We start from the raw sequence: 10,253 nt of genomic DNA, 5'->3' as shown, positions 1-10,253 counted from the left end.
ACCAAGTTAGCAAAACGACCGCGAGAGCACCAAGACAAGATAGATAGATAGATAGATAGATAGATAGATAGATAGATAGATAGATAGATAGATAGATAGATACTGTCAGAGTGACAAATGTTCACGAAGAAATGCTTCACATTTCTTAACATGTCAAATGCAGTGGGGCCGCACTAACTCTACCTACCTGTCTAGTCCAACACTGATTACATTACGTCCAAAATGAATAAATACAACACGTGGTCACACTTTTTTTCTGGTCTACGACACCATCTGGCTTTTCTTTATTCCCGCGCACAGCCCGTAGTCCAACCGGGAGACAGCGCGACTCCATTCGTGTCGCAATGCCGCCGCGCTCCAGTAATGAGACGTTACGACCCTGGGGGTCGAGCACGGCTTATGGAACCGCTTGTGTTCGTTGGAGAAGCCATCTAAACCTAAACGACTCACTTGAGCTCTCTCCGCAGCGATGGAGGTCAGGTAGATGTCTTCGAGATGGAAGAAGCACTGGTCGTGTGTGATATCCTCTAGTGCGGCAATGCTGTCACCAGATATTAGGTATCCGGTCCCCGAGAGGAATGGGGGATAGGTATCTGGCGCGTATTCTTTCCTAGACACATACCACTTGGAGGATACGTTGCGATGTGGTTGAGGATGGCGAATCAGATAGCCCCACATTGTACGATTGACTCCCTCCAAACCGTTGACGATGACGGCGAGGTCCCATACGCTGACCAGCATGTCGTCATCGGTCTTCAGCACGAAATCAACGCCCGAGCACTTTTCTAGAGCCCAGCGGATGAGCATCACGGTCTTGTAGGTGAGGTTCCTGTAGGTGTCGAGAAAGTCTCCCTGAACGATATCACCGTAAAGGCCCTGTTCCACGAACACCTTGCGCTGTACTTCCTGGTCCAGTGTCTTTCCCAGCAGGAAGACGACAACGAAGTCCATTTTGAGGGCTGTGCCGCCCCAAGTATCCCGGATCGCCGCCCGAGCCTCGAAGTGGTCCGTGGTTGAAAGAACACCGATAAGCACTGAAGTTTGATTAGCAGCCCGTTCACAAAATTTTGCCGTCTGTGTTATGTACTTGAAGCTGGGCGTCGTATTTCCAGGACCGCAATGCGTCAACGAGGGAGATCGTTTAATCTGATAACAGGCATACTTGTAGTGTATGGTGACAAAACCAACGGAGAGCGCTGAGAGTATCAAAAGCGTACGCGCTATACTGAGTCCTTTCATGTTGAGGTTAGGAATTAAAATCGCCAAAGGTAAAGTCAGTTTCACATGCCGTTTCCGTTGCACTTGTGGCGTCGCTAACCTGTGGCGGCAGCGTTTGTGTTTTTTATTGCTTGTTTTCTATCGTTTTTTTTTCTCAGTAGTTTATTGCTTAAGCGTCGGTCGAAGGACAGCTGCGTCAGTTCGCTTAGCAGCCCGTTCACAAAATTGTGCCGTCTGTGTCACGTACTTGATGGCAGGCATCGTGTTTCCAGGGTCACAATGCGTCGACGAGGCAGATCGTTTAGTTTGATAACGGGCACACTTGTAGACGTATATGGTGACAAAACCAACGGAGAGCGCTGAGAGTATCAAAAGCGTACGCGCTACACTGAGTCTTTTCATGTTAATATCAGGAATTAACATCGCCAAAGAAAACGCCGCGCGTTTGATATACCGTTTCATGTGTAAATTGCGACATCGCTAAAATGTGGCGGCAGCGTTCGTGTTGTTTATTGCTTAAGCAGCGTCGGTGGAAGGAAGCAAGTGGTTTGAAAAAGCCTCGCTGTTGTGTTTCTGTCCTCGAAGAAATAATGTAAATATTCTTGCCTCACTTAACATGACATTTCACACGTGCTTGACACGAGCAAGAGCCCTGCCCGAACCACAGCTTTTTGTTCACCCACAAATGGCAAGATGCCTGTCTAGAATAGGCGACGTTCTTTCTCGATACGGCACGGGCGACATCTGGCGAAAATAGAGACCTTCAGCGTGTCCGGTACTCAGGCAAGCGCAGGCGGTTTTCCGGTTTAGCGGGGGCGTCAAGGTGAGCGGCCAGATTGGTGGCGCCAGCTGGTGGCGCAAAGCTCAACCACACAAACACAGAGCTAATTACTATATTCTGCTTAGCTGCTGGCGTAAATTTTCGACAGTGGCGTAATCGTGTTCTCAATTGCGCCGCTGCCAAAAATTTGCACGGGTGGCGAAGCAGGATATGGTGAGTTACTGCAGTTTTAGCTATGCGTTTGTCTGGTTGAGCTCTACAACACCAGGCGGCTTCACCGCTCACGTTTACGCCCCGACCATCCGGTAATCCGCCCAAACCGCTCCCGTTTACCGGAATAGCGTACAAGCTAAAAGTCTCTAATATGTGGTTTAAGAGGAAGCTTTAGCTACGGCCCAGCTCTGACGCGGCCTGTTCAAATACATATAAAACGCAAAAACATTTTTCTGAGATAACCCCTGGAGCGATTTTAATGAGATTTGTTGCATTTGAGAGAGAAAGTTAAATTCTAGTGAGTGCTTGTAGCGGAATTTCGATTTAGGCCGTGAATTTTGTTAAAAAGATTTTGAAATATTGGAAAGTTTGAAAAAAGATGAAAGCACTAAGTTTACAGATTCATAGCTCTGCATAAAAAACAGGTATCGCGCTTCTCTTAACGGAATACATTAGATCATTGAAAGCGGACAAATTCGACTCGTCATTTTACATCTTACATGAATTTGTTGCGTTGTTTACAAGGGTTCTACAAAAACTGCAATTTCATATTATTAATTTTTTTTGAGATTCATGTGTAACATATCAATTTTGTTCGCTTTAGATGTACTATTAGATGCAATTCACGAGATTGTATTATCAATTTTCGTTGCTGAGTTAAAGAGTTGTAAGCTTGATAGCTTTGCCTTTTGAAAATTTTCGACGTTTGCCAACTCTTAATAAAAAAAAATTGACGACATAAATCAAAAAGCCGAAACAACAGTCACTAGATTTTAAGTTTTTCTTTTAAATGCAACAAACGGTGTCAAATTTGGTGCAGTGGTTGCCGAGAAAAACGAATTCTGATTTTACATGCATTTAGATAGGAGCACTCGAGCTAGCCTTCGCAGTGCAAGGCCTTGGAGGAGGAAGGGGAGCACAGCTGACGCCGTGTTTGATTGCCGGTAACTCCGCTTCTGCTGAACGCATTGAAGTACTTTTTGCGGCAAAGTGGTTCTGAAATAGCCTATCTTCACATCAAATGTCTTTCTTCACTTCGATAAAAAGTGGTTCAGGACCCCTTTAAGAGCGGCTGGATGCGATGTTGTGCTGCTAGTTTTCCGAAATGCCTTGTCTCGCCCTGCCAGTTTCCGCATGCTTTCGCAACCAATGTCGGCCTCAGATGCACCGCATGTTGTGTCGTGCACGTAAGTATAAGTGGAGATTACATCAATGGGCGCGCGCTATGGAAGTTCCGTGCGTGGCTGTTATATATCGTCATACTCAGTTGCTCAAAATTCTGTGTGTTTCAGCGGACACACACACAAAAAAATCTTTAAAGGTTGCCTGTGGCAGATAGCACAATTCTAGTTCATGTGCTGATCCACTCGAAGAAGCGGACATTACTGGCACAAAAAATTGAAATGCATAATAGACTAATTAACAAAAATTCACTAAATGCGTTTTAAACTAATAACTTTTTGACCCATATTGTAATTTACAAATCCCAGCCGCGGAGTTCACAAGGCGGATCAACTTGGAACGAGTCCTCAGGACGACGCCAGTTTCGAGATATTAATCCCCGATCTTTGCGGACAAATATGCACTGGCGTTCCAGTCTCTTTTGTGCTTCAGAGCATGAAACGACGTTTTCTTGAGAGGTTGGGCGCGCAAGTCACTGAAGCCCCTTCAGTGACTCATTGGACTGCTCCGTTCGCGGCTCGCTTCTTTCATATGCCGCTCCGCGTTCTCTCTTTCATACTTCGCTTTCGTGCTCGTTCGCTTGGTTACGCCGCCGCCGCTCGTCGCAGGAGCGCGCCAGCTGCGCTATAAAACAACATAGTGAGGCATTGGCGCGTGCGCAGTCCTGTTTCTGCGCACGCTAGTCACGTGCTGCTTGCTCTCCTCGCGGTCACGACTCAACCTCAAGTGTCGCTGTTTGACGTGCATGAAAGACACAGGACACGAAAACCGTTATGTTACGTCTTGCCTTTTTAGTCAAGTCTCGTTACACTTGCCGTAACAGAACAATCGCTGCGGAAGCTAGGAAGTCGACACGCGCACTCGACGGCTTTGAGCTTTTGTACCCAACGTGCACGAAAACGCCGTGACCACCGAGAGCTTTCCTTCCGGAAAATGAGCCGCGTAGACTCGGAATAAAAACGCCGAACGGCCGTATACGGCTCTGCTATCCCAAGCCCGCAGCGTAGGAAGGCAAAACACGCGTTACCGCGTAGTTTTCGGCAGCAAAGCGAATTCCAGCATGAGTGACACGTTGCGGGCACAAATTCGCTTTTCCATGTGAAGCAAACATCGAATGGCTTTCTTTCAGGCGCAGCGCAAAACTCGTGCGGCGTATGCACACCAAACGAGCACGAGCTTCTCACGTGTCTCCGTGTGCGTTGCAGGGCTGTTGCATGAGTCGCGTCCTTTCTCGCTGGTTGTCGGTGCAGACAACGAGGGTCAGTGCCGACGGACTGGTGTCCGTGTGCTTTATGCGCAAGTCTGTACATACTTATAGCATCCACCACCACCACCACCACCACCACCACCACCACCACCACCACCACCACCACCACCACCACCACCACCACCACCACCACCACAATCATCATCATCATCATCATCATCATTATCATCTTCATCCTCGTCGTCGTCGTCATTACCATCATCATATTTCATGTCCACTACAGGACCAGGGTCTCTCCCTGCGATCTCCGATTACCCCTGTTCTGCGGCAACCGATTTACAACTTGCGCCTGCAAATTTTCTGATTTCACCACCCCGCCTAGTCTTCTGCCATCCTCAACTGCGCTACCCTTTTCTTGGCACCCATGCTGTAACCCTAATAGTCCACCGGTTATATAACCTACGCATTACATTAGCTGACCATCTCTATTTCCTTCTCTTAATGTCAATTACAATATCGGCTATCCCCGTTTGCTCTCTGATGCAGGTCCCCTTTTATAAACGGTGGTCTCGGCGACGTTCATTGATCGAGCTCTGTTAACACCTCCAGCCTCAATCTTGCTTTGAACTTCTGTTTTGCTTGGAAGCTACACTAGGGAATAATAATCAAGCAGTCCTGACGTGCATGATATAGTTTTGTTCCTCTCGCCGTAGTAACTGTATAAATGTTTGGTGGAGCTCGTGTGCGTAAGGTCAAAATGCACTTGCAGTCTATTTCTGGGAATAACAGACAGCGTCAGACTGACGTCTAAAATAAATATGCTATAAATATGTTTGACAGCTGCTGGTAAGTGGCATTTGAATTTCGCCAGACTTCCTACTACCTTTGCCCTCTGCGTAGCAACATGGTTAAACGTAGATATCCCAGGAAAGATGCTTTTGAAAGAAAAAATACACAAATTGACTTTATACTGAGTCAACAATTCTATACGTGAATTGCCTAAGATTCACATCGGGTGCTGCAGGTGATTGTCGAGGTGTGAAGATAAAAGCTTTTGCTTTAGCAATGTTAATTTCAAGAGAATTCATTACGCTCCACTTGTGTAAATCACGCAGAACTTCATAAATATTACTTTGGAGAGTTTCATAACAATGACTGCCTGAAAAAACAAACAGACATGGTTGCATCATGTGCACTAGTTATGTACATCGCGCCATAGCTGTGTAATGTTGTTTATATAGAAATTATTTTGGAGCAGGCTCCCTCTGGGGACCCTTGAGGTAACTACATTGTACGGAGATAAATTGCGCTGAATGCAAACACATTCCATTTTATGTTGCAGGTAGGATATTATAAGCGCGGCTCTAATTATATATAATTCAAGTCTTTTAGCATGTGTTAAATGGCTTTAGCTTTCAAATGCTTTCGAAATGTTAATGTATATGCCAGCTATCAGTTGTTTTTCATCGAAGGCATTTAGAATCATTTTGCATGATATCTAGCGTACGAAGAATCGATTTGTATACCAATAATGACCGCTACAGATCTGGATGTTAATGCCTCTGTTACTACGTTATCACGCCACGCAGCAAATACGGTAATTAAATATTCTCACTGAAGCAAATACGCGCTAAGCGCATCAATCGTATAGAAAGTGCGCCTCTTTTGGGAAGCGGCGCGCGTTACCTAAAGGCCGATCCACACGACGGACCAAGTCTGCGGGTCGATCGGTCACGTGATGCGACGTCACGGCCCGCCGCGGTCCGGTCCGGCGCAGAGCACATCCACACGGCGGACCGCCGTAGCAGACGGCAGAGCAGACCAACCAGCTACACTGACGCTTTTTCGCGTTATCATTGTAATCATTCCGGCTCGAGACCCAAAAAGCCGGGAACTGCTCAACGAGGGATTCAAAATAAAAAAAAAACCTCCTCGTCACTCCAAGAGGACATGGTGCTTAAAAAATATATCTACTGCATGCACGTGTAGGCGGTCACTATATTCATGTCATAACCCATCATTTATATTCGTCATACACCCTTGTCATACTATGCAAATTTTCGTACATACTAAGTGAAACGGCCATGAGAACACCAGGACCTAGGCGGATAGATAGATAAATAGATAGATAGATAGATAGATAGATAGATAGATAGATAGATAGATAGATAGATAGATAGATAGATAGATAGATAGATAGATAGATACTGTCAAATTGGTTAATGTTCACCATGAAATGCTCCGCATTTAACAATATGTGAAATGCAGTGGGGACGCGCTAACTCAACCCAACTATCTACTGGAACGCTGATTACATAATGTCCAAAATGAACACAAGTAACATCACTTTTTCTTTCTGGTCTACGACACCATCTGGCTTTTCTTTATTCCCGAGCACAGCCTGAAGTCCAACCGGGAGACAGCGCGTTTCCATTTGCTTCGCAATTCCGCCGCGCTCCAATCATAAGACGTTACGACCCTGGGGGTCGAGCACGGCTTATGGAACCACTTGTGTTCGTTGGAGAAGCCATCGAAACCTATACGACTCACTTGAGCTCTCTCCGCAACGATGGAGGTCAGGTAGATGTCTTCGAGATGGAAGAAGCACTCGTCGTGTGTGATATCCTCTAGTGCGGCAATGCTATCACCAGATATTAGGTACCCGGTCCCCGAGAGGAATGGGGGATAGGTATCTGGCGCGTATTCTTTCCTAGACACATACCACTTGGAGGATACGTTGCGATTTGGTTGAGGATCGGGATATAGATAGCCCCACATTGTGCGTTTGACTCCCTTCAAACCGTTCACGACGACAGCGAGGTCCCATACGCTGACCAGCATATCGTCATCGGTCTTCAACACAAAGTTAACATCCGATCACTTTTCCCGAGCCCAGCGGATCAGCATCACGGTCTTGTAGGTGAGGTTCCTGTAGGTGTCGAGAAAGTCTCCCTGAACGATATCACCGTAAAGGCCGTGTTCTGCGAATACCTTGCTCTGTACTTCCTGGTCCAGTGTCTTTCCGAGCAAGAAGACGACAAGGAATCCCATTTTGAGGGCCGTGCCGCCCCAAGTATCCCGGATCGCTGCTCGAGCCTCGAAGTGGTCCGTGGTTGAAACAACACCGATAAGCACCGAAGTTCGATTAGCAGCCCGTTCACAATATTTTGCCGTCTGTGTTATGTACTTGAAGCTGGGCATCGTATTTCCAGGACCGCAGTGCGTCGAAGAGGGAGATCGTTTAGTGTGATAACAGGCATACTTGTAGTGTATGGTGACAAAACCAACGGAGAGCGCTGAGAGTATCGACAGCGTACGAACTACACCGAGACCTTTCATTTTGAGGTTAGGAATTTTGATCGCCAAAGGAAAAGTCAGTTTCACATACCGTTTCTGTTGCACTTGTGGCGTCGCTAACATGTGGCGGCAGCGTTCGTATTTCTTATTGCTTGTTGGTTATCGTTTTTTTTCAGTTGTTTATTGCTTAAGCGTCGGTCGAAGGACAGCTGCGTCATTTTTCTCGTTCTTCCTTGTGCTAGCAAGTTCTTTGAACTAGCCTTATTGTGTTTCGGTCTCCGAAGAAATAACTGAAATATTCTCGGCCGCGTGCACTACGACATTTGATGGGCTTGCTTCAGCAAGAGCCGTGCTCGAGCTACAGCTTTTTGTTCGTGCACCGAGGGCAAGATGCCTGTCTAGAATATGCGACGGGCTTTCACGCGACAGCGCGGCAACGTCTAGCGATAACTCGTGGTTTAAGGTTGGCTGGATGTGAGTTTGAGTTGTTAGTTCTCCGAAATGCCTTGTCTCGCCCTGCCGGTAGCCGCGTGCTTTCGCAGCCGGTGTCGGCGGCAGATGCAACGTATGTTGTGTCCTGCGCGTAAGTAAAAGTGGAAAGAACATGAATGGGCGCGCGCTATGAATGTGTCGTGCGTGGCTTTTATATATCATTATCCTCAGGGTAAGTTGCTTAGAATTCTGTATATACAGCTGTTTCAGCGAAACACTTTCACAAAATTTTAAACGTTGCTTGTGGCAGATACCGCAATTCTAGTTCGTGAGCTGATCTACTCGAAGAGGCGGAATGTACTTGCACAAAAAATTGAAATGCATAATCGTCTAAGGAGAAATTCACTACTAAAGTTTTTAAGGAGTTACTTTACGGCCCATATTGCAATTTACGAACTCTAGCCGTGGAGTTCACGAGGCGGATCCATTTGGAACGAATTCTCGGGATGAGACCAGCTTCGAGATATTAATTCCCGAACTTTGCGGAGAAATGCATTGGCGTTCCAGTTACTTTTGGGCTTGAGTGCATGAAACGACGCTTTGTTAAGAGCGCTCGAACGGGCCTGCACGCAACCAATTTCCCGCGCGCACGTCACTGAAAGGGCCGCTCTCATTGGCCTCCGCCGTTCGCGGCTCGCGTCTTTCATCTGTCGCTCCGCGTTCGCTCTTTCATCTTTCGCTTTTGCGCTCGTTCGCTTGGTTGCGGGGCTACCGCCGACGCTCGCTGCAGGAACGGGCCGTCGAGAGCTGTGCTCTAGAACAAAACAGCGAGGCATCGACGCGTGCGCATCCCTGTTTCTCTGCACGCCAGTCCTATGCGGCTTGCTCTTTTCGCGGGAGAGAGTGCTCAAGTGCGGCTGATTCACGTGCACGAAAGACCCAGGACACAGAAACCGTCAAGTTACGTCTTGTTAGTCAAGTCTCGTTACACTTGCCCTAACGGAACAATCGCTGCGCAAGTTACGAAGTCGACACGCGCACGCGATGGCTTTCAGCTCACCTTTATTTTGTATCCAAAATGCACGAAAGCACCGTGGCCTCCGCGAGCTTTCCTTCCGGAAAGCGAGTCTAGTAGACAAAATATGCCGTACGGCAGTACACTGCTATTCTATCCCGAGCCCGCAGCGTAGGAAGGCAGAACGCGCGTTATCGCGTAGTTTATGCTATCGCGTAGTTTAGTCGTTTTTCCATGTGAAGCCAATACCGAATGGCGTTGTTTCAGGCGCCGTGGAAAACTAGTGTGGCGTATACGCACCACTCAAACACAAGCTTCTCTCTCCTGTCTCCTTGTGCGTCGCAGGACTGTTGCATGAGCCGCGTCCTTTCTCGCTGGACGTTGGTTTAGACAACGACAGCCGCTCTACCATCTCAGCTACCCAGGCGTCTAGAAGATGGCAGGGCGATGCTAGCAGCCTGGTTAGCTCAGATGGTAGAACGGCTGCTCCAGAAGGGCGGTGGTCCCTGGTTCGAGTCCCGGACCAAAACTGATTTTTCTTCAACTCTGAGGCTTCTCTTTCTGGGAACCCGTATGGGTTTCCTTTGCAGCAATTGCTAAGAACGGGTGGATGTCTGATTTTCCCTTTATTAATTACTTCGTTCCACCTTGCGGTTTTCCGCATAACTACTACGTTTAACACATATGCTTGCCGCTTCGCCGCGGGGATTTGGTGCTCTTCCGGTGGCAGGGTTCTCGGCGACGCGAGGAGTATGTACAACAAACATGGGAACGCTCTGCGTATGCGCTGCCCAGCCGTAAACAAGAACTCCCGTATAACCTGGAAATGGATACAGTACAATTAAGCGAACAGCGTACCATTGTTCATCGTTACGATGAACAGTGGTACGAGTGGAGGTACACTCTCA

General features: G+C 47.5%; 1 protein-coding gene across 1 annotated transcript; it reads right to left on the bottom strand.

Annotated features, from left to right (window-relative positions):
- Positions 1 to 261: 261 nt before the first annotated feature.
- LOC139050137 (beta-1,3-galactosyltransferase 5-like) lies at positions 262 to 951 on the bottom strand. The gene has a single exon (XM_070526353.1). The coding sequence runs from the start codon at positions 949 to 951 to the stop codon at positions 262 to 264; it is 690 nt and encodes a 229-aa protein (XP_070382454.1).
- Positions 952 to 10,253: the final 9,302 nt, after the last annotated feature.

The sequence above is a fragment of the Dermacentor albipictus genome, chromosome 9 (assembly GCF_038994185.2).
Source record: "Dermacentor albipictus isolate Rhodes 1998 colony chromosome 9, USDA_Dalb.pri_finalv2, whole genome shotgun sequence".
In the NCBI taxonomy this organism is placed as follows: Eukaryota; Metazoa; Arthropoda; class Arachnida; order Ixodida; family Ixodidae; genus Dermacentor; species Dermacentor albipictus.
Note: the sequence above shows the minus strand (reverse complement) of the source record. Positions and strands in the feature narration are given on the sequence as shown.

Bases quoted from the DNA above. Each gene is read 5' to 3' on its own strand.
- LOC139050137 (XM_070526353.1), bottom strand. From the start codon at position 951: ATGGACTTCGTTGTCGTCTTCCTGCTGGGAAAGACACTGGACCAGGAA.